The sequence below is a fragment of the Dromiciops gliroides genome, chromosome 2 (assembly GCF_019393635.1).
Source record: "Dromiciops gliroides isolate mDroGli1 chromosome 2, mDroGli1.pri, whole genome shotgun sequence".
Taxonomy (NCBI): Eukaryota; Metazoa; Chordata; class Mammalia; order Microbiotheria; family Microbiotheriidae; genus Dromiciops; species Dromiciops gliroides.
In genome coordinates, this window is record NC_057862.1 from 662782452 (window position 1) to 662807467 (window position 25016).

The 25016-nt window shown below is 40.7% G+C and overlaps 1 protein-coding gene and 1 non-coding gene across 2 annotated transcripts in view; one reads left to right on the top strand and one right to left on the bottom strand.

Moving 5' to 3' along the window:
• Nucleotides 1-10534: 10534 nt before the first annotated feature.
• LOC122739579 (complement C3-like) overlaps nucleotides 10535-25016 on the bottom strand; it is a 100483-nt gene continuing 86001 nt past the window's right edge. The window contains 9 exon segments of the mRNA XM_043981255.1: nucleotides 10535-10673; nucleotides 11554-11689; nucleotides 12001-12084; nucleotides 12426-12497; nucleotides 14645-14734; nucleotides 15467-15572; nucleotides 17415-17504; nucleotides 20237-20324; nucleotides 21367-21418. Coding sequence (XP_043837190.1) covers nucleotides 10535-10673; nucleotides 11554-11689; nucleotides 12001-12084; nucleotides 12426-12497; nucleotides 14645-14734; nucleotides 15467-15572; nucleotides 17415-17504; nucleotides 20237-20324; nucleotides 21367-21418 — 857 coding nt within the window.
• On the top strand, nucleotides 14273-14380 carry LOC122744852. The gene has a single exon (XR_006355193.1). It is a non-coding gene; the product is annotated as a U6 spliceosomal RNA (small nuclear RNA).

Below are 25016 nucleotides of genomic sequence, written 5' to 3' on the forward strand. Positions count from 1 at the left end.
TCTATTTCTGCTTGCCTCTGGTACACCCTGTCAGGTAGACAACAAGTTAAGCCCTTACATGTGCCAGGCACTATGCTAATTTCTGGAGATACAAATACAAGCAAAAAGAAAGGCAATCTCTGCCCTCAAGGAACTTACATTCTAATGGGGGGGCTGAAAAGAGGTGGTGGGTGGGAAGAATATCTATGAGGACATGGGGCTAAAGTCTGAAGAATCAGATGCAGAGACAGGAGAGGAACGAAGCATGGACTGGACTGGACTAGTCCCGAAAATGGAGGCCCCTGGAAGGAGCTCACCAATGGGACAAAGAGGCTGGCTTGAGGGAGGGATATTCCAGGGTGAAAAGGTACCAGATGAGGAGGAAAGTTGAATGAAATTAAAATCCAGGTGCTATTTCTTAGACTAATGTCCCCTGTGTGCATTGGTTAGTACATAATACATCATTTAAAAAAAAATCTGTGTCTCCGTCTCTCTTTCTGTCTCTCTCTATGTCTCTGTCTGTCTCTCACTCACTCTCTGTCTCTTTCCTTTCTCATTCTCTCCTGTCTATCTCTTTCTCTTCCTCCTTTCTTCCCCTTTCCCTCTCTCTCCTTTCTCTCTCTCCTTCTCCTCTGTGTCTCTTTTCTCTCTCCTTTCCTCTCTTTGTCTCTATTTCTTTCTCCTCTCTTCCAGACCTGTGATTCCACCAGTGTTGGAACCTCTCTGGGGTGGAATTTTTCTCCACTGATTCAGACCCACAATCAGATACAGATGTTCTGTAAAGTCTTAGAGAATTGCCAAGGAAAGGAGTTCTTTACCTGGGCTTCATGAACTTGTTTAAATTATTTTTCATAAGTATATTTCAATATAATTGGTTTTCTTTGTAATCTTATGTATTTTCTTTTATGCATTTAAAAACATGATTCTGAAAAGGAGTTCATTGGCTTCACCAAGACTACCCAAGGTGTCCATGTGACCCCCCAAAAGTTAAGACTCCTTGACTTAGTCTAACCTCCCCATTTTTGTGGAGGGGATACTTGTTCAGGCATGGATTGGATTAGAAGGTCACTAAGGTCTCATCCATACATATTGGTAGGACTTACCACACAGACCTGCTTTGAGACTTAAAGGAGATAATGCATTTAAAGTGCTTTGAACACCTTAAAAATCTGTACAAATATCTGTGCTTGATCTGGTCTCAGTATCCAGAAAAGTGAATTAGGACTCTAGGCCACTCAGTCAGCAAACAAACATTTATCAAAACTTTACTATGTGCTAGGCACTGTTCACATCAGGGATCTGAGATTGATAAATTAGCAGGAAGGCTTGGAATCCTCTTCCTTGTCAACCAAGATTGGATTCTTGAATCTGCCCTGACTGGAAGTACCTATTTAACTCATAGATCTTGGGGAAAGGCCAGATTATCACACTGGATAGGGAGAATCTGTTGGGATGTCCATGTTCTTTTTTTTTTTTTTTTTTGCCAGACAATGAGGGTTAAGTGACTTGCCCAGGGTCACACAGCTAGCAAGTGTCAAGTGTCTGAGCCCAGATTTGAACTCAGGTCCTCCTGAATCCAGGGCTGGTGCTTTATCCATTGAGCCACCTAGCTGCCCCCTGTCCATGTTCTTTTCTTTTTTTGTGAGGCAATTGGGGTTAAGTGACCTGTCCAGGGTCATACAGCTAGCAAGTGTCAAGTGTCTGAGCCCAGATTTGAACTCAGGTCCTCCTGAATCCAGGGCCAGTGCTCTATCCACCATACCAGCTAGCTGCCCCTCCATGTTCTTTTGAAGCAGAGATGGATACCACTATGGGATAGGAGTCCAGGTTTCTCAGGGGGTTTCTCTGTTCTCCTGAAAACCCAAGGTTGGGCAAATGATGGGTAACAGGCCATGAAAACCCTGACACCTGCCTTTTCAGAGGGACCTTAACTTAGCTCTCTGGTCATCAGAATGACTGCTTCTTGTTGAAGCAGTGGGGCCCACAGGCTTCAAGGGGAGTCAGTTTCTAATAATAAGTGCTGTGGTTAAGAAGCCCCTCAGTTTGATTCCCTTTACATCCTGACTCCTTTGAATAATTGCAGCTACTTTGAATAACTTTCTCTGCCTTCAAAGGCTGTTCCTTTTCAGAGGTAGGATAAAGGGGGTACCTCAGTAATTGATGTTTGCTAATCAGTCTATAGGTCAGACTCTGCAACATGTTGTCCCTGACAAGACTCTTGGGCTTGCTGATTTTTCTGGATAAAGGGGAAGGGGAAGAAGAAAGGAAGAATAGAGGAACCTAGCCAGTATCAATCTTCCTTTTGCTCACCCTCATGAAATGAGGCATGAGGGAATATTTTTCTGGGTTTTTGAGAAATAGGATGGACCCAAGTATCTATAGGACAATTTCTGGGTTCTCTCTTAGCTTGGAATCTGGGGAAGTGGCCTAAGGTCTCTATGACAGGATGTGATTGAGAGAAAAAAAGAGTTAAGTGATCAGCATACATGTTGGTTTGTGCTGATTTTAGATAACACAAAATTATAGATTTAGAGCCAGAAGAGACCTCAGAGGCCATCTGGTTCAACTATCTCATTTTATACATGAGGGAACTGAGGCCCACAAAGGTTAAGTGACTTCTCCAAGGTCACACTAGTATTAATGTCAGAAGTGGGATTTAATCTCAGGTCTTTTGGCTCCAGAAACAGTGTTCTTTATATGTCTAAGATAACATTTGAAAAGATGTTTGATCTGAACATTTTTCTACTCTGATGTTTTTATGGTATTTCTCAACTCAGGCACCCATGGACAAGTTTTAGTAACTCAGTCCCCAGCCTTCTTATCTGGGGCCCCAGGAGAGAGAATCACCATTGCCTACAAGACCAGTAAGAGTATAATTGAAAGCAAAGGCACAAGCTCCATGCACTGGTACCAACAGAAACCTGGCCATGTCCCAAGATTACTCATCTACCACGCTTCTATGGTGGCCCCTGGGGTCCCTGTTCGGTTCAGTGGCACTGGGTCTGGAACAGATTTCACATTTTAATCAATGGTGTGGAGGCGGAAGATGCTGCTGATTATTACTGTCAGCAGGGCTATAATGTTCCTTACCCACAGTTGTCTAGCCCAGATGTTAATTGTCTCTAATCTGGCTGATGAATCAGCCCTGTTATGCCTGCTGCTTCTTCTTCCCCAGCAGCTGCTATGGGGACTGCTCAGATGTGAACTCTTTGGGTCCATGTAAATGTAAGCAAGGCTCAAGGTATGGGACCACTTTGCAACTCCACCACTGCTTTAGTGTTCCAATTTTTCTACATCTCTTCCAGCATTTGTCATTTTCCTTTTGGCATCTCAGAATCGTTTTAATTTGCATTTCTCCAACAAATAATGGCTTAGAACATTTTTTTTTTTGCAGTACAATGGGGGTTAAGTGACTTGCCCAGGGTCACACAGCTAGTAAGTGTCAAGTGTCTGAGGCCGGATTTGAACTCAGGTCCTCCTGAATCCAGGGCCGGTGCTTTATCCACTGCGCCACCTAGCTGCCCCCAGCTTAGAGCATTTTTAATGTAATTATGGATAGCTTGGGCAGGTAGGTGGTGCAGTAGATAGAGCACCGAAACTGGAGACAAGAAGACCTGAATTCAAATCCAGGCTTAGACACCAGCAGTATGATGTTGGGCAAGTCACTTAACCTTGTTTGCCTCAGGTTCCTCATCTGTAAGATGAGCTGGAGAAGGAAATGGCAAAGCACTCCAGGATCTGTGCCAAGAAAACCCCAAATGGGGCCATGAAGAGTTGGACATGACTGAAATGACTGGACAATAACAACATCGATAGTTTTGATCTCTTCTTCTGAAACCGCCCGTTCATATCCTTTGACCATTTATCAATTGGAGAATGTCTAAGCCAGGGTTTAATAAACTTTTCCCACTTTCTACCACTTTTCACTCAAGAAATTTTATGCAGCCTTGGGTATATAGATATGTAAAATGGGTATACATAACCTTTTCCTGTTGCCAAATTTTTCATGATCCTAACATTCAGTTTAAGAAGCTAGAGTCAGAGTTTTTCCCAGAATTCTATTCTGGGATGAGGGTTCAATGAGGCAGAAAGCTCAAGAAGAGTCCTAGCCTCTCTTTTTGATATCAGGCTTCCCTTTAGGTTGATCCTGATCGACATGAGCCCAGAGCAAATGGCAGCTAGATGGTACAGTGGAGAGATAGGAGAGGGGAAGATGAGTTCAAATCCTATCATAGATACTAGCTATGTGATCCTGTGCATGTCATTTAACCTTTCTTGGTCTCACTTTCCTCATCTTTAAAGTGAAGGAACTGAATTCAATGGCTTCTAAGGTTCCCTTCCAAGTCTAAATCTATGATGCTATGATTCCTCTTATATCCATCTCTTCTCCCTCTCTAACTTACAGGTTTTACCTTATGACGTAGACCTGATGGCATTATTTTCACAGAAATCCTCCATATTCATCTCCACACCTACCTTTGCTTCCATCTAATATATATGCTTCTTAAAAATCTGAGTCACAGGGGACAGCTAGGTGGAGCAGTGGATAAAACACTGGCCCTGGATTCAGGAGGACCTGAGTTCAAATCTAGCCTCAGACACTTGACACTTATTAGCTGTGTGAACCTGAGTAAGTCACTTAACCCTCATTGACCTGCAAAAAAACCCATCTGAGTTGGACAATGAGTTGCCTATGCATCCACATAAGCAGCACTTTACTTGTGTCCAATCTACATAATTTCTGATCTTGTTTTCAGAATCTCATTATTAAGAGCTTTCCTTCCCTCACTAGCTAACTTCATGTGAAATATAAGACCATTGGGTCCTACCTGTTCTTCCTCTGAGTCCTTTGATATCCACTGTTTCAAAATCTAGATTGGATTGTATAGAAACTCTTGATACCTGGTTAGGGCTACAGCCATAGCTATGTGGCTATCTGAGCCCTCTATGATCCTTCTCCATCACAATCTGTGAATGTGTGGTTTCTACCTCCTGAGATTTCTGCTACATCCATTCTTGTCATCAGTTTGTACTTGTTGGTCAGATTCAGGTATTTCAGATAGCAGTTATTTCCTCTACCTTTTGACAAATACACCAATAACAACCAGAACAAAAGCAATTCTATTATTCTGAAGGCAAGAAGAAGTAGAGAACAGCTGTTAGTCCTTGATATACTTGCTCTCAATTTCATTTTTATACCTCTGTCCTCAGCGGAACAGGTCTAGGGGAGCCAAAGAAAGCTTAGCCAAGGAAAGCTTAGCCAATGAGTTAGAGGCAGCTAGGTGGTGCAGTGGATAGAGCACTGACCCTGGAGTCAAGAGGACCTGAGTTTAAATCTCACTTCAGACACTTAATAGCTGTGTGACCCTGGGCAAGTCACTTAACCCCAATTGCCTTAAACATCCAGGGCCATTTCCAGTCATCCTGATATACATCTTGACACTGGACCCAGATGGCTTTGCATAAGATGACCTTTCATAGCCCTCCCTTACTTAAATCCAAGTCAGTGCAAGTCATGACATCACCCCGATGTCATGGTGCTCCTTGAGAACAAAGGACAAACAACAACAAGCCAATGGGTTGTTTCCACTGTCTACAATGACCGAAAGAGGCAATAAGGTACAGACTCAAATGTTGGCTCTGTCTCATACCACTTGTGTTACTTTGGGCAATTCTCTTCATTTCCCTCCCCCAACCAGTTGCACTAATTTTGGGCTTCTTTGGCTTCATCACCATGCCCCTGGTTAACTCAGTCATCATTGGGAAATCTCACCATCTTGTAAAATACAATCAGCCTTGATAGACACATCTCATTAGTACATTTGACCCCTTTGATTGGAGGGTGGACCCATAAACTCTTCCATTTACCTAAGTGGGAAAGGACACACATCATCTTCTAAAACAGCTCCTCATTTCTCACCTAGCTACACTTCTTTTGGACTTATTTAGATTCTCCATCATGCCTCTATGAAAAACTTCCTCCCAACCCCTCCCCCACTTTTTTTTAGCTTTCTTTTTTTTGTGTGTGTGTTGTCTTCTCCCATTAGAATGTAAGCTCCTTGAGGGAAGGGGTTGTCTTTCTTTTTTGTATTTGTGTCTTCAGTACTTAGGATAGTGCCTGACACACAGTAGGTGATTTATAAATGTTTACTGACTATTGACTAATTCACCTAATCACTTTGGTTCTCAGTTTCCTTCTTTGAAAAATGAGAATGTTGGACTAGATGACTGCAGAAGTGCCTTAGATGGAGTCACCATTCCAGTTCCTTAGTCGTCTTCTGTTTTTGGCTCCAGGTGAGAACAAGTGACAATGAAACAGGCAGATGTACTCTCTTTTCTAATGAGGTGGGAGGTTTGAAAGTCATTTGGGAAAATGCGGGGGAGTCTGTGCAACAAAGTGGGAATATGTACCTCTATTGTAACATGACGTAGTTTGTTCTAACAGGGCGTCTGTGGGCTTAGTGCCAAGATTCAGGAAAATTGCCTTTGGTTTGGGGCATTATGGTTTATTTCATTTCTGCCTTTAGAATTCAGAGGGGACATAATGTTCACCCAGCCTGAATTCCTTTCTGGGGTCCCAGGAGAGTCATTGTCAACGGCAAGAACAGTCAGTGAGAAACATTCTGATGGGAAAATATCTCTAAATTGGCTCTAATAGAAACCTGCGTCTCATCTGTTCAGTTTCCATCTGGCAGTCTTTGGCCCCTGCCAGGTTTATTCATAGTGTTTGTGACATAAATTTCAAGCTCACAATCAGGGATATGGAGGTTGAGGTTGTTGCAGATTATTTGTGTTCAGAATTCTCATCATCCTCCCAAAGTGCTCCAGTACTGAGCCTAAACTTCCCCTAGGTTGGGCCTCGGTTGTCCCAACTGCCTTCCTTTCTGAGACAGTGATGTCTGTCATATATAGTCTCTCTGTAGGGGAAGGGTTTTCCAAGCTCAGGGCATAGGGAGTGGAAATGAAAAGTCTATACCCTGAGGCCTTCTATTCTATTTTAACCTCCATAGTCCAGGCAGGGCCATTCAGGACAAGATCCCTTCTCATGTGTCTCACATGCACATACTCAGGACCATTTCTCATTCCATCATCCTAGTTTATCATTTCAATAGACCCTCCAGCCTTTGCCTTTATCATTATTACCATCACCATCAACAGAATCAACATTATCATTGTGATAAAATAATGGGACTTGGCAGACCCCCAGGAGCCCCCATCTGAAGTTTGATTTGGAATTGATTGAATTGGGTGAGACTGCAAGACTAAGTACCTACTTATGATGATTAAATCAGGACCACACCTGGCCAGCCCTGAGTAAAGTGTTGTTCTCGGAAGTTGAACCTGGTTAAGGTTAATTAAATTGAGATCACACATGGCCAGTGTTCTCAGAGGCTATGGACTGCAACATCGACAGGAGACCACTCTCGACCAATCAACTTGAAGAACCTCCCACTTTGGGGAGGAGGACAGAAAGTAGGAGGGGGGTCTTGCGGACTGGAGCTTGCTCTTTTTGGTTCGAGACATCGGCTTGGTGGCCGGACTTCACGTGGGCTGTTAGGAAAGCTAGAATTTTCATGCTATAAGGAATCTATTCTCAATCTTTCTCTCTCTTCACTATCTTATAATATATCCTCTAATAAACCCTTAAAAGCCCAAACTCTTGCTGAATTTATCAGTGATTTTAGCCAGTTTCCCCCCAAAACTGGGAGGAGCAGATTAGAACCCACATTTAGATTTTAAACAACACATCATGATCATCGTTGTCATCTCCACAATGACCATCATCTTTGTAACTAGCATTTATATAGCGCTTCAGGGTTTGCAAATCATTTGTCGTAGGTTATCTCATTCGGTCTTCACAGCTACCCTATGAGGTAGGTATTATTATTATTATCCCCATTATACAGATGAAGAAATTGAAGCTGAGACAGTTTAAGCTATTTTCCCATGGTCACACAGCTACTAAATGGTTGGCGAGATTTGAACTTCATTTTTCTGGCTTCAAACCCATAACATCTTCTCTAGCTATCTGTTCTCTCCTGACTTCAGCTTTCATAAGAAAGAGTAGTCATGAGTCCTAAAGGAGACAAGGCAAAGGCCTAATGAAAATCAGACATCTGACTTAAGTGGAATTTCGTATCCCTTTTTCCTAGAGCATGTTCTAAAGTAAAATTTTCCTGGGACTTCATGTTTTGGAGACTCTGCTATATTTTCTGCTTGTCTTCCAGTTCAATGAAATAAGGATTACTAGGAAGGGTAGAGATGGTAGTTTGGGATGTGGCCCATCTTTTTCCCTCTCCCTGCCATATACATTGATGAATATTTTATGTATTTATTTAGAATTTTTCTCCACCTTACGTGTAAAAACAAATTGTAACATTGATTTTTGTTTGGTTTTGGTTTTTTGTTTGTTTGTTTTTGCGGGGCAATGGGGGTTAAGTGACTTGCCCAGGGTCACACAGCTAGCAAGTGTCAGGTGTCTGAGGCCAGATCTGAACTCAGGTCCTCCTGAATCAAGGGCCTGTGCTTTATCCATTGCACCACCTAGCTGCCCCATAATATTGATTTTTAAAACTCTGTGTTCCAAATTCTCTTCCTCCCTCCCTCCCCCCCTTAAGAGCTCAAGCAATTCAGTATAAGTTATATATGTGCAGTCGTGCAAAACATAGCAGAGAAAAAACTTTAGAAAAAGGAACTAACAAAAAAATCATACTTCCAGCTGTATTCAGATACCATCAGTTCTTTCTCTGTAGATGGATTGCATTTTTCATAAGTCCTTCAGAGTTGTCTTGGATCATTGCATTGTTGAAAATAACTAAGTCATTCGCAGCAGATCATCTTACAATATTGTTGTTATTTTGTATACAGTACATTTCACTTTGCATCAGCTCATGTAAGTCTTTCCAGGTTTTTCTGATAGCAACTGATGAATATTTTATCCAAGTCTATCCCACTCGGTCTGAACTACATTCTTCCAGGACTTCCCATCTATTACCCCTTTTACCTTCCTATCAATTCACACAGAAATTCAGACCTTTTCTCAGATCCAGATTGTATTCTACTTGGTTCCTCCCCTTGGACATCATTATTTCTTTCTCAGTCTTCCTCTTTTCTTCTCCAGCCAAAATTCACAATACATTTCTCATTCTGAGTCCTTCCCCTCCCTCCCTTTGCTTCTGTGATTTCCTCCAAAATAAAAGGGTCCCAACTCAATGACTTTCATAGTCAGAGGATGAGACTAGTACTCAGAGTTCTGGATGTCAACCTGAGATGCTTCCCTCATAGCCTAGATCTTGGCATTTATAAAATCCCACCAGTTCAGAATTAGAAGATCTCAGAAGCCAATTAGCACAATCTATACATGACCAAGAATTCCCATTGGTGTATATTTGACAAGTTTGACTAGCTTTTCTTAAATACCCCCAGTGAGGGGGAATACATTATCTCTTGGGAGCAGCCTATTCCGTCTTTGGGAAGATCTAGTCATTAGGAATTTTTTCTATATATCAAGCCTAAATCTGCCTCTCTCTAACTTCTATCCATTTCTCCTAGTTCTTCGACCTCTAGGATTAATTTTAAAAAACCTTATTTTTCTCCCACATGACAGCCATTAAAATACTGAAAGACAACTTGTTCCCTAAGCCTTCTCTTTTCCAGGGTAAGCAAGCCCAGTTACATCGATTGATATTTGTATGGCAAGCTCTTAAGGACCTTCTGCATCTTGGGTGCCTAACTCTGACTGATGCGACTTCCATGGAGCTTATACCTACATGATAGACACTCACTAAATGTACCTCTTTTTTTGGTGAGGCAATTGGGCCTCAGGGTCACACAGCTAGTAAGAGTCATGTCTGAGACTAGATTTGAACTCAGGTCCTCCTGACTCCAAGGCCAGTGCACCATCTAGCTGCCCCTAAATGTACTTTTTGATTGATTACTGTAGTACCTCTGAATATACCCTCTACAATACCATCTTCCTTTTTTGCTTTATTTCATACTGCTGCTTTTGACATGTTCTATATTCTAACCAGTTGTACTACTAGTATCTTCCAAACACAATATTTTTTCCTGCTTTTGTATATTTTCAAAATCCATCCCACATGACTAGAATGCACTCCTTCCTCATTTTTGTCTCTCAGAATCCCCCCAAATACTTCTTGTCTCCTTCCATGATACCTTATCTGATGTACCCAGGATAAAATGATTACCTTTTTTAAAGGGAACGGGATATTTAAAAATAATCTTGCAAGAAACTATCTATTTTCCATAAAGAAAGGGGAAAAGGAAATCAGTCAATAAACATTTATTATGTGCCTATTATTTGCCAGACATGAAGAAATGTAAAAGATGGTCCATGCTCTAAAGGATTTCACAGCCTAATGGGGGAGACAACATATGAAGAACTGTGTACAAACAAATTTTAGACAGAATAAACAGTGGAAGCAGAAGCCAGATATTGAAGGTAGGGTATTTCAAGTGAGCATCATATTTGCTTTTCTCTTCAATCAATCAACAGACATGTCTTCCCATGGTCTATCTAGAGCATTTCTATCATTTAGTTGTGGCAACCAAATATCATTTTCTTGGTGAAGTCATCGAGGTCCTCACATAGCTTCTGGTTTTTCTGATCCTTGCATTCCTCATCACTGGGCCACATCTCAATATTGGTGTCTTTGGTAATGATATAAGATACCCTTGAAGGAACAAGAGGTTGTCATGTCAGCACCTTCATGAAGTAAGGCTAGCTAGAAGGAACCAAAGTTTTCTTCCTAAGCTACCCAGTGATAGGACACATTCCCTGAAGCCCTTTAACTGCATCAAATGAAGCCACCCTCCCCTCTCTATGCCCAGGGGATAAAATGCCATGATTTTGGAGGAGATCCCAATCCTACATGTCTCTGAGATCCACGCCATAAATCTCACACTGATAATAGGATCCAAACAGGTGGGTATTTAGATCCAGTTATGACAGAAAGAGGCAACCACAGAAACTCAGGGGAAATGCTGAATGGCATAGGAATAGAAGGATTGTAAAGACATAGCAAGGGTTTGACTGAGATTATATGCCATTAATTTATAATCACCACTAGAAAAAAGGAAAAAAAAAAGTGTGTGAAAGTCACAGAATCAGGGCAGCTAAGTGGCGGGGCAGCTAGGTGGTGCAGTGGATAGAGAACCGGCCCTGGATTCAGGAGGACCTGAGTTCAAATCTGGACTCAGACACTTAACAATTACTAGCTGTGTGACCCTGGGCAAGTCACTTAACCCCAATTGCCTTACCAAAAAAAAAAAGTCACAGAATCACAGATTTTGAGAGTTAGAAGGGATCTCAGAGTTCACATTGTTCAATCCACACATATTCCCCAAAGAATGATCACTTCAACATACTGAACAGATGGTCATTGCAGACAAATATGGAATCATAAAGAGAAGATTTTGGAAGCTTCTTAATAAGCAAAATTGAGGTAAGGAATCCAGTGTTAGCTGGAATCATATCTCCTTCCCCTTGGGATTCTTATCTTAGACCAAACCGATAGAGACCTTAAATTTCACACAAGCAAATGAAAAACTCACTCAGACTTCTTCATCCATAGGTCACTGGTAGCACCCCAGATAAGATAGTCTTTACCAATGTCTAGTCTCAGAGTATCTCTGCATTTCATATGGCTGATAAAATTCCTTTCTTTCCCCTCCGCACTATCATCAGACCCTAGGGAGGGAAAGATATGGAAACAATCTTTGGTATGTCTGGTCTGCTAAAGGTCACAATTAGGCTGAAATGGCTGAGATGGCTTAGATGTCCCCCCTCAACTCTGTCTATAAATGGGGGGTCCCAGGGATACTCTCATGCAACACAGTCTGAGATAGAGTTATGTCCTGAGATCTATGGATCTTGAGCTTAGTCCGTGTCCTAAAGTCTGAGGTGTGGAAGGCTCAAGAATCTCACTCCTACAGTGTCTAAACTTTGAAATGAGCTACTAAAGCTTAGAGTATCAAGGGAAAACCAGGGCTCACTCTGACCTGGCTTAATGATCCTCAGGGTTTTCATGACATAGTTGTCATGGATGCTGCTCTGGTTCATGCTTAGGAGTGTTGCCTTGTACACTGAAACACAAAGAGAGGGAGTTAGGCATAAGGAGCACCCCCACCCCCACCCCAGAACATGCTTCTGGGAGCTTGAAAAATTTTCAGACAACCAGAGCTTTTCAAAAACAACCCCTCAAGCTTGGTTTGGCACTCAGATATTAGAATGAATTCTGCTTCATAATTATAATTCTCACAGACTTGTCCCCTCACTGTACACAAAGAAATAAAGCTCTGTGGGGGAGCATCCCTGAGTCCTCCATCTATTTCTCTATTTTTGAGTAACCTTTCCTTTTCATTTTCTGTGCTCTGCTTCTTATATTCAGATGAACAGTTGGGCATTATGGTTCTAGTTACATTACCAAAATCCCCTCCAGGCTGACAGGCTGTTTCCTCTCGAATGCCATCTTGATTTTCTTGCAAGAAGCAATGATCTACCAGGGAAACACATGCATGAGGAAATGAACAGGGAAACTAGATGAGTCTAACAAGGGAGGCAGTGTGGTGCACTGGGATGGGCACTGGTTTGGGACTAAGAAGACATGGGTTTGGGGCAGCTAGGTGGTGCAGTGGATAAAGCACCAGCCCTGGATTCAGGAGTACCTGAGTTCAAATCCGGCCTCAGACATTTGACACTTACTAGCTGTGTGACCCTGGCCTAGTCACTTAACCCTCACTGACCCTCAAAAGAGAGAGAGAGAGAGAGAGAGAGAGAGAGAGAGAGAGAGAGAGAGAGTTGAAGGATGGAGGACAAATGAAGATGGCAGGAAAAGGTTGGATATAGGCATCTGCCAGAAATTCAATGTACATACAGTTCTTTTGTATGTCTGGACACTAATTAACTTCATGGTTTAAATAAATCTATCTACAATCTACAATTACATATTCGAATGTCATATTTTGATTGTTGTAATGAAAACTGGTGCTTTCAGGCAGCCAGTTGTTGAAATCCATTCACCACAAATCTCTTTGACTCACATCTCTAGTCCAGAGGGCTATGGCTCAAGTCCACTTTGTTATCCACATCCCACAGGCGACCGTGGGCATATAGTCCATGCTAAGTCAAGGAGTGGGAAATACAGAGAACATTAGACAGCTAATTTACAGTCAGAGAAAACAATTGATTACATAAGGATTTTTTTTTTAAATTATCATTTCCCCCCTCCTCAAATGTTGGAAGGAGTTGAAAAGGAGAGAAAATAGATTTTTGTAATTGAAGTCATATTAAATTTTTTTAAACAGGTGTATTATGGATAGTGGAGAAGGAGACCATGAAGGACACAGATTGAGTAAGAATGAGAACAAAGAGTTGTAAATATTTAGAATTTGTAACAAACATGAAAATGGAAAAGAAGGGACAGGCATTTAAGAGGGGGAAGAGTATGAAGATAGTAGCTGAAATAGGAGGAAGTGAAATGATGATGATAATTAGCATTTATAAAGCACCTTAAAGCTTTCAAAATGCTTTACAAATATTCTCTCATTTTATCCTCACAACAATCCTCAGAAGTAGGTTAGCACTCTATTATCTCCATTTTATAGGTGAAGAAACCAAGGTTGATAGAGGTTAAATGACTTGACCAGGGCCACATAGCTATTGGGTATCTGAGGCAGGATTTAAACTGGAGCTTTCCTGACTCCAGAGATGAAGGAGAGAATAGGAAGTTATAAACAGGGACTATACAGGACCTTTTATTTTAAAAACACCTTGAACCTAGTCAAATTGCTATTTTTCCATTACTAAATGCTTCTAGGAATTTCTTCTTTAGGAACTGCATCTGGTGTTGGATCTGCTCTTGATCCCATTACATGGATACACCATCCCTGTCATTGAGTTGACAGCTGATGCAAGATAGATGGAAGAAAGGTATTCATTGTTTTTGTTTGTTTGTTTGTTTCTTTAAGAATAAGCTATACAAAATCCTCCTGAAAGTCCTTTGCCCTAACATCCTTCTACCTTGGTAACAGTAGGAAGAATAATAAAGGTTGGGGAGGACAATTTTTCCATGGATTGTAACAAACCGTTTTCATGAAACAATCAAGAAAGACTGGATGGTAAGCATTAGAAAATGATAGATATGACAAATGTGAATTGAAAAGAGTTGTGGTTGTATGAAATTCCATGAATGAAAAATCAATGTTACTTGGTTTACAGTATGCACCCAAGAATAAGCAAGTACTTTCAAAAAATAGTGAACTTAAAACTTTCATGCTTAGCTTCAGCAACACATATACTAAAGTTGGAATGATATAGAGAAGATGAGCATGGCCCCTGCACAAGGATGACACACAAATTCATGAAGTGTTCCATATTTTTTAGAAACAAAAATAAGTTTTTAAAAATCCATGCCCCCAATTCTTATGTAAAGATGACAACAGTGGGGAAATTTCAGTGTATATGCCAGTTAAGAGGTTCCTGTTTCCCATTATCCTCATATTTTCTTCTTGCCTCCTTCCATTTACCAAATTTAAGGTGGAGGCTGATTCCAGGATCATACACATATTCTGAGAGAAGGCTACACCATGCCTTTTGGAGAAGAGAGAAATCCCACCCTACCCCACTCTTTGATATGGCTATTACCTTCAGCACATCGACACACTTCCTCAGTGCAGATCTTATTGAACTGTCCATCTGTGCGAGTTGGGTGGTAGAAACGGGTGCAACGATTCTCTAAAGAGGACAAGATTAATATGTACCTGCTGAATCCTCTGTTCTGGTCACAGGTTACCAGAATAGAGTGGCCAAGGTGGACAGGTATTTCCCCAAGGGTTCCAGAATTGAAGATCCTTGATCTGGTAAGAATTATTTCTTAAAAGCAATCAGTCCCATTTCAGTAAATGCATTTCATGGGACATTACACTACAATTTCTAAGCATTCCTGAAGTGTATTAATATTAAGGACCCAGAGAGGCATTAGAGACACTTGGTAATAAATAATCACAGTTCATGTTTCCAAGATTGTTATTGTCTAGAAAAGACAATTAATATGACATATAATAAAAATGATAATTACTATAGTGTGAACATAATAAAGATGATAATTAGTACAATGGATTAGGGTAGAGGGGAAGGTGAATTGGTCTGTACTTGAATGATGAGTTTAAGTGTCCCTGCAGGAAAAGCACTAGGCTGAGGGTCAGAATTTGGTTCTAGTTCTAGCTCTACCATTAAGATCAGCTTTGTGGTCTTCTCTTCAGGCCTCAGTTTTCCTTTTAAAAAAAAATGAGGGACTTAGATCTCAGTTTCATCAATTTCAAAATGAGCTGGTTCAACTAAATAATCACTAAGCACATTTCCAGATCAAATATTTGGGCCATAGTCTTTTTGGCTTTAATCTTGAACAGTTCACTGCCTCAATCAATGTGTTAGTGTCATTTTCCAGTTGATAAGCTGATGTGTTACCTAAAGCATAGTATTCATAGATTTTGACAGCTGCTGGTTGGATTAGACCCACTTCAAAAAACTGATGGGCTTTGAACTTGATGCACTCCTCTTCTTTGTGAGAAACCTAAAGGGAAAATCTCAATGAATCAAGCAAGCATTTATTGACTGGTCACTATAGCAAGCTGGGGGGAGGGGGGGAAGATGGGGTGTACAATGGCAAAAGAGAGTCCCTGCCATGAAAGAGGTTATATTCTAGCAGGTTAGATGAAATGTTTACATATAGGAGCATACAAGCTCTAATTATCATTTCTGCCTCTTGTATTCCCTGACTTCCTTCAAGTTTTAGCTAAAATCTGACCTACTGCAAGAAGCTTTGCCCAGTCCTCCTTTACTTAGTGCCTTCATCCTCACTATCCTGTCTGTATCTTGTTTGTGCATAAATATTTGCACGTTGCCCCCTCCATTAAACTGAACTCCTGGAGAGAAGGGACTTTTTTTTGGTCTTTCTTTGTATCTCTAGTGCTTAACACAATGCCTGACACACAAAAGACATTTAATAATTGCTTGTTGACTTGAGGCATGGAGTAGATGGAAGGTAACCTTAGGGGTAACAGGACTTACATAAGGGGAACAGCTAGTAGAAGGAAAGTTATCCTACAGAAGAATCTGATTGAGTTGATTCTTAATTATTTTTTTTGGTGAGGCAATTGGGGTTAAGTGACTTGCCCAGGGTCACACAGCTAGTAAATGTCAAGTGTCTGAGGTTGGATTTGAACTCAGGTCCTCCTGAATCCAGGGCCAGTGCTCTATCCACTGATCCACCTAGCTGCCCCTAAAACAATTTTTTCTTAATTTGGTGGGGCAATGAGGGTTAAGTGACTTGCCCAGGGTCACACAGCTAGTAAGTGTCAAGTGTCTGAGGCCAGATTTGAACTCAGGTCCTCCTGACTCCAGGGCTGGTTCTTTATCCACTGCACCACCTAGCTGCCCAATATGTTATTTTTGTGTAGTTTTAAATTTTTTTTTTTTTGCGGGGCAATTGGGGTTAAGTGACTTGCCCAGGGTCACACAGCTAGTGTCAAGTGTCTGAGGCCGGATTTGAACTCAGGTACTCCTGACTCCAGGGCCGGTGCTTTATCCACTGCGCCACCTAGCTGCCCCCTGACTGAGTTGATTCTTTTTTTGTTTGTTTTGTTTGTTTGTTTTGTTTGTTTTTTGCGGGGCAATGGGTCACACAGCTAGTAAGTGTCAAGTGTCCAAGGTTGGATTTGAACTCAGGTACTCCTGAATCCAGGGCCGGTGCTTTATCCACTGCGCCACCTAGCTGCCCCCTGACTGAGTTGATTCTTAAAGGAAACCAAGGATTCTGAGGCAGAAAGGTGCAGAGAGAACATAGAATAAACGGAAATACACATCAGGCATTTAGAATAAAGAAAAAGAGAGAAGCAAGAGCATGAACAGGAAAGAAGAGAAAAAGCCCGAGAGCTCAGCCTGTGTGTGTGTGTGTGTGTGTGTGTGTGTGTGTGTGTGTGTGTGCGCGTGCGCATGCATAACACACATTCTACATTTTAAGAGCAAAGTGGGAGGAGACAAAGATCTAATTAGCTAAGATGAGGCAGGGATAGTGTATGCCAGTGGGAAAGTGGGTCATTGCTCACTGCAAGCAATGCTGTGGGTCAGTCCTGGTTAGATGAGAACAAATTATGGAAATGGGAGTAATGGGATGCATAGGTCCTCATCACAATTAAGACAACTCTGTCTCTGCAACTGTTGCCACTCTATGGATGTGGAAGTTGGAGAGAGGCAGCATCCAATGTTGGCGGTAGTGAGAGAAGGGCAGGAGGTAATAATGGGGTCAGGTGATAGAAAGGGGGAATATCTGCTTAGTTCATTCCTAACCCAACTAGTGGGGATTATACAAGAGGACTAGTACCTGAGAAATGAACTCAGTTAAAGGAAATTTTACCTTATTCAAGTAGATAATGAGTGTCCCTCTGTCTGATGAGTATTTGTTGATTTCAAACTTGGAAATATACTTGTCAACTCCTTGAGAAAGCTGAGGACATTAAAGGGAATAAAATTGTCATGTTTCAAGATAGACCAAGAGGTCCAGGGCTGGAAGTAGCTATGGTGGTGGTAGCCACTGCCACCTGATATCTCTTCCAGAGGAATTGAGAAGACCTTATAAAAAATTTTATTTATTAATGAAGAAAAAGCAGCCTTAGCTTTTATTCACTGATTGAATTTTGTTTTATCAATGGTAGATCAGTAGAATACCATATACTTTCAGTTGTTCAGTTTGGGTCTCAGGGATGGACAAAATAACCAGTGGAAAGAATACTGACTTTTGAATAAGGGGACCTGTATTCAAATCCTATCTCTGGCGATGACCTTGGAAAAGTTATTTAACCCTCAGATTCAGTTATCTAACGTGTAAAATTTAAGGGTTGGACTAAATTATTTCTGAGGTGCCTTCTAGCTCTAAACCTATGATCCTATGACCTTATGGATTATTATTACATGGAGGCCCATATTTGCTGGAAGCAGAGGTCAATTAGTGACTACAGTTGAAGCAAGAAACAGACCTTCCCCATGTTTGCCTAGGATGATAGGATCTATCAAGGTAGAAAAGAACCCTCCATGGGATACTTGGGCTTCTCTTATATCAGGAGTGATGGATCCCAACTGGAGTAGGTCAGGGAAGACCTTAATTCATGCCTAACTCTTCTCTTGGGGCCATCTTCAAAAAATGGAGTTTTTGTTGGAAAAATGGCAGAATGAGGAGTTAGGATCAGTTTGAAGTATATTTAACAATGCTCAAAAATCTGATCATGCAATGGGTATGGAGGTTGGCATGAATACTCACATTTCATATCTTTAAAAAAATCAATAACTCCATTTGTATTGTTTCTTTCACCACTAGTAAAGCTTGAAATCCCACTCTGCCTTACCAGACAATTTAATAAATTGCTATAGATAAAAAAGACAAGAAAGAACCCTGTCCCTGGTGGCCAGTCTTCTGATGATGACAATTTCCAAACGTAGATAGAGTAGTCCTTTTTACATTTTGTAGGACCCCCACCCCAGATCTTGAATTACACTGTTATAGCTTTTAAGAACCAAACATATTGTGATGAGGCATTGAAACAGGTTCAGTGGAGGAGCATCAACGCTTAAAAGGACTAAGTATACCTAATCTGTTCAACCGCAAAGATGTTTAGCATCAACAGCTTCCTATAATGGAAAAAAGCTGGGTATGGGCAAAGGAGTGGAGAAAGATATTTATTCTTGCTCTTTCAATATATTCTTAACTTCAGAACATCAGTGTTGGAGGAACTTCAGGAGACATTTAGTCTCACCAATTTCTGGAAAAAAGAATCCCTTTGAATACATCCTAGTGGGCATCCATACTTTGCTTGAGGACCTTGGGGAAGAAACACTACCTCCCAAGATAGCCCATTTCACTTTGGAATGTTTTCATAGATATAGTTCCTTGAATTGAGCCCAAATCTGTCCATTGTCAACTTCTGTGAAAGTCTCCTTGTTCTGCTTTTAGAAGCCAACCAGAACAAATCTAATCTCTTTTCTATAATAAGTCTCTACCTCTTTCCCTAGTTTGGGGGGAGGGGCTAAGCACCCCTAGTTCTTTCAATTTATCCTCATATGGCATGGTCTCTAGTCTATTAACTATTCTGGTCATCATCCTCTTTATGTTTCCTAGCTTGCCCATGTCCTTCTTAATAGGTGGCACCCAGATGTCTCTTAACCAGGGCCTAGGGCCATAGGAATATCATCTCTCTCATTCTTGGTCTTCTTCTTTCCATGGCAACCTCAGATCACATCAGTTCTATGAGTCAGCATAAACATACACATAAATACTTTCTATAACTTTCTAACTATAAATATGTATATATATATATGTATGCAGACTTGATATCCTAATAAAATGCCAATTTTTTTCAGATCAAATTTGCCATATGCTCATTCTTCCCCCATCTTATACTTGTTATGGTCACTTCTTGAACCTCTAATATAAAGTTTTATGTTTATCCCTATTAGATTTTCCCCTATTTTCTAGCCTGCCAAGAAAATTTCCCCTCCCAACTTTGTTATCTTCAGATTTGATAATATTCTATGCCCTTCTCCAAGATATTGATAAAACATATTTAGCAACACAAAGCCAATGACTTTCCCACTTCAGATATTTTTTGTGTGCTTGTATGTGTGTGTGTATGTGTGTTGTGTTTGTGTATGTGTTTGGGGAGATAAACAAGGCTGGAATATGAAGGAATTCCTCTCTGTATATCTCAGGTATAAAAGGAGGATATACAGGCATTACACAAGATTGATGAGGAACCTGAAAAGAGGACTGTTTTGGCCCCATTATATCTCTAGTTAGTCTGATAGGCTTGATGGAGAAATGGACATCTAACAATTCTGATATGAACAGAATATATCAGACAACCCAGGTCTTGTTTGCTTATGACTTAGAACTGTTTTCTGATAATTAAGCCAATCTCTAACTGGATTTTTCTTACAAGACTTTTGCATCTTCCATAAACCTGGCATTGTGTTAAATACATAGGAAACACTCAATAAGTTCTTGAGTTAAAATACAAAAGATCTTGAGTTGGGATATAAGTTGGGGTTGATGGAGAACATGGTCCTCACATAATCACTAACACTAATGTTTGTTTGGAAGTTCCAATCTTGACCTTCTGAATGTTATTCCTTGGAGGATTGGTGGTTTTTGCTATTCCCATAAATAGCCTAGAGAAATCGACTTACTAGATTGAGATCTTCGATATCAGGAGAGAAACCAGTAAGCATAGAGATATCCAGGATAGTCATGGCAGCATCAGTGACACCTAAGAACCTGGGAAAGAGAGGACCTTCTTACCCCAGTATGAACCCAGTATGAAGGTGGGTACAATAAAGGGACAGTCCTTACATGCATTATTCCTATTTCTCTTCAAAAGGTCCCTTCCAGGCCTAAATCTCTGTGCCTATGAACTGTTCAGAGATTTCTGGACAACTCTAGGTGATAGAGGGATGAAAAGAACTCTGTATCCAGAGAAGAGCCACAAAGACGATTTATGGGCTTACAAAAGAAATAGTGATGTATCTGTAGCCATAGGTCCTCAATTTGAATAATAGTTTTCCAATTAGTCTTTTGGTGACCCTGGGCAAATCACTTCATCTTTCTCAGCTTCAGTTTCCTCATGTATAAAATGAAGAGAGTTAGACCAAATGACCTCTCAGATTCCCTTCCATTCTCAATCAATTAATCTATGAATCTTATGAATTGGGACCATTTCTTTGAGAAAAAAAGGTCAAAAAGTGCTATCAGCCACTGCATCAAGATGGGAAGGGGAAGGGAATAGATGTTTATATAGCATTTATTATGTTCCAGGCACTGTGCTAAGCACTTCTTACAAATAGTATCTCCATTGTTTAGTATTCAATTTGATAACAAGCTAGTTCATCTTCTTCTTTTCCTAGGAGTCCTCTATTAAAATGTAAACTACTTGAGGACAAGAATTGTTTTGTTCTTGTATTTGCCTACTCAGTACCCAATATGGTGCCTGTCTAATAAGAGGCTCATAATCAGTGTTTGTTGACTGATTCATCAAGAACAGAAATTCAATAGGAAAGACTCAGATTAGCTACAGGGAACTTGTCAGGAATTGGGACTGATAAACCCTTGAGTGTGTAGCTGAATGAGGCTGAACATTGTGGCTCTCTGCATCTGTCTTTAAAAATAGAATACCTGTCCAAGGCGTTTCGGGTTTACTCAAGCCTAGAGTTGTAGGGATCTATTAGATAACTTCTGAGGGGAACTGGTGAGATAGAAGGTCTGATGGCCCCTTTCATCCCTATGATAGAGACATTCCATTGGCCCACTTGCTTCTTCTCACCTCATGCAGATTTCAATGGACACAGAACCAAGAGTTTCTTCTAGTTTCTTCTCTGGGAAGGAATAGAGAATAAATATATGTATCAGCTCTACAGAAGGGATGTCTCCCTGAGTTTTCAAGTCTATTCGATTGGGATTGTACTGACTCTGACACCTAAAAGCCATGCAACCAGGACCAAACCACTGATCCTCTCTGAACCCCAGTTTCTTCATCTGGAAATTGGTTAACACATAATACTTCACAGGGTTGTTGTGAGGAAAGTGTTGTTCAAACTTTGAAATGCTATATTAAGATGAGTTATTACTAATACACTCTTACTAAGGAATTTGTCCCTGATTCAATTCAATATATATTTATTAAGTATCTTCTTATGGGTAAGGCCCTGAGATATGAAGATAAAAGCAAACTAGCCATGTCCCTCAAGGAACTTATATTTTGCTAGAGATGAGGGTAGCGGGATATATAGTATATAGTCAAATGAGTGAATGCAAGGTGAATTAAAGAGGAAAGGGAAGTGGAACAAGCATTTATTAAGTACCTACAATGTAGAAGGCACCATGATTGACAAATATTATCTAATTTGATCTTCACAACAACCCTGGGAGGTAGGTGCTCTTATTATCCCCATTTGACAGATAAGGACACTGAGGCAGACAATGGTCAAGTGATTTTCTCACAGTCACACAGCTGATAAGTGTCTGAGACTGGATTTGAACTCCTATCTTCCTGACTCCAGATCCAGTGCTCTATCCACTGTGCCATCTAGGTGACTGGATAAAAGGGATAGAAGACTAACCACTAAGGCATCAAGAAAGGCTTAAAGGAGGAGCTGGCATTAATTGAGCTTTGAAGTAGAAAGAGCTATAAAGAAGCAGAGCTGAGATGGTAAGACTTTTCAGGAAAGGTGAATGGCTTGTGCAAATATGTGAAACCCAGGGATGATGTGCAAAGTTTGGAGAATATAGGAAAATTTGGGCTGGAATGGCAAATGTGAAGGGCATTAATATTAAATAATGCTGCAAAAGCGGGTTGGAGTGGGATGGTACAGGCCTTTAAATCCCAGACTATGGAGTTGAAATTTTGTCCCAGAAGCAATAAGGAACCCATTGAAGGCTTTTGAAGAGGAGGAATGATGTGGACTTAGAAAGATCATGTCATCTTGGTGGTGAATTTATTAGAGAAAGGAAAGACCAGAATCAGGCTGGACCCTATGTGAATGGAAGGGAGGGGACACATGTGAGAGGTGTAGTAGAAGTGAAATTACCAGGCATTGGCAATCGGTTGATTGGATATGGGGGTTGATGGAGAAGGGAAAGTCTAGAATGAATCTGAAGTTATGAAACTCGGTGTCTTGGTTTGACTTTCTGTTCTTAATAGAAATAGGGAAGTTAGGAAGAGGGCTGGTTTAGTGGAAAGAGTTATATATTCTGTTTTGGTTACTTTAAGTATGAGATGTAGATGGGACATAGAGGTGGGGACGTGCAGGAGATAGGTGATGATGTAAAGGTGGAGAGCATTCGGGTGAGGATCAATTTGAGAAAAACAGAAGTGACGTTGCCATGGGAGTATACCACAACCAACCTGGACAGAAGGAGGACATAGATGATGAGTTTAGTAAAGAGAGCTCAAATCTCTTATGGAAGCATAAAATAATAGTAATCGGTAATTTCAATTATTTGGAATCTGTTAAAGCTCTCTTTCTAATAAAATCATTGTGGCTAACACATTTTTTACTTCTCTTAATGAAGCAACATGGGGGATTGCTATTCTGGACTTGATTCTAATCCTCAGCAAAGAACTGGTTGCTGAATGAACAATTGGAATGATGGGAATATTGGAGACAACTGTTTTCTCTTCAAATTCATGTTAAAAGAGAAGAAAGTTGGGTATATGCTGATAGGCCTCCTAGAGTTGGGCAGTAATAGATTTTAAAGGATTCAGAGGTAGATGGGAGGTTGATAACAGATGGTAGAAAGAAGCCAGAACCAGTCAACTTTTATACTATTTCTATTTTCTGTACTAAAATATGATCTCTGGATTAGAAAAGATATAACAAAATAATGAGCAGTGAGCTGAAACCCCAGATAAGTAAAGGGATGATAGAAAGGCACCTAGCACCTAATGAGTTCAATTCATTAGGTCCATCCAAGAGTATCAAAAGAATCAATGGATGTGGTTGTTAAGACTCTTGACCTTGAAATATGGAGAATGGGAGAGGTGTCATAAACCTAGAGAAAGTAAAATATTTTCCTTATTTCTCAAAAAGGGAATAAAGTAGAGTCTGAAGAGCATAGGCCAGTGAGCTTGATTTTGATTCCTGGCAAAATTCTAAAACACATTTATATTAGTGACTATCTAGAAGAAGATTGTAGTCAGTATGGTTTTTTATCAAGTACAGGTCATGCCAGATTAGCTTCATATTCTTTTTTGTAATGAGGTTACTAGTCAGCCAGTAAGCATTTATTAAGCACCTGTTATATGCCAGGCACTGTGCTAAGCACCCAGGGTAGCAGACCTTGTTCTCAAGGAGATTATAGTTTAATGAGGAAGATAACAAGAGTAGGATCACAAGAATTCTGTAGATAGATTTCATCTAGATTTCAGTAACATAATTAATAATAGTCTAAAGGCTAATGTAGACTTGGGCCAAGTTAATTGAGGCATAACATTCAGAAAGAGGAAGGAAGAGTAATGGTGCCTTGTGGTCAAATGACAACTGCCATAATTCGAGTTTGGTTGCTACCTTTGGGGGGGGGGGTTTGTTTGTTTGTTTTGGTGAGGCAATGAGGGTTAAGTGACTTGCCCAGGGTCACACAGCTAGTAAGTGTCAAGTTTCTGAGGTCAGATTTGAACTCAGGTCCTTCTGAATCCCGGGCTGGTGCTTTATCCACTGCGCCACCTAGCTGCCCCTGGTTGCTACCTTTTTGAAGGAACATTGAAAAGTTGGAGGGCAAACACAGGAAGGATGGAGAAGGCCCTAGACATTATGTTATATGAAGATTGTTTGATGTGACTGGGCAGTGTTAGCCTGCAGAGGAAAACATTTGTGGGGAACATGATTGCAATCTTTAAGTCTTCAAAGGGTTGTTCAACAAAAGTCTGATTAAATTAATTCTACATTACTCCTGGGGCTGCTGGATAGTGCAAGTGGGCTTGGAACCAGGAAGACTCATCTCCCTGAGTTCAAATCTGGCCTCAGAAACTTACTAGCTGTGTGACCCTGGGCAAGTGACCTAACCCCGTTAGCTCTGGTTTTCTCAGCTATAAAATGACCTGGAGAAGCAAACCTGCTAACTGCTAAGCATTTTGTGATATCTTTTCTTGTCCAAAGATTATCTTTTAGTATCTCTGCTAAGAAAACCCCAAATGGGGTCAGGAAGAATTGGATATAACTGAACAACAACATTTGGCCACAGGGTAAAGAACTAGGTGCAGTGGGTGGAAAAGGGGAACATTTTGGATCAAAGTAAAGCCAATTAGTAGAATGGCTGCCACCTTGGGATGAAACTGGTATCTCTTCTCTAGAGATCTTGAAGTGAAAGCTGAAGATTGTAGTGAGGATCATCAATAAGATACAAGTTGGACCAGATGATTATGGCTAACCTTTACCTAGTACTTCAAGTTTGCAAAGAACTTGGCATGGTATTTCA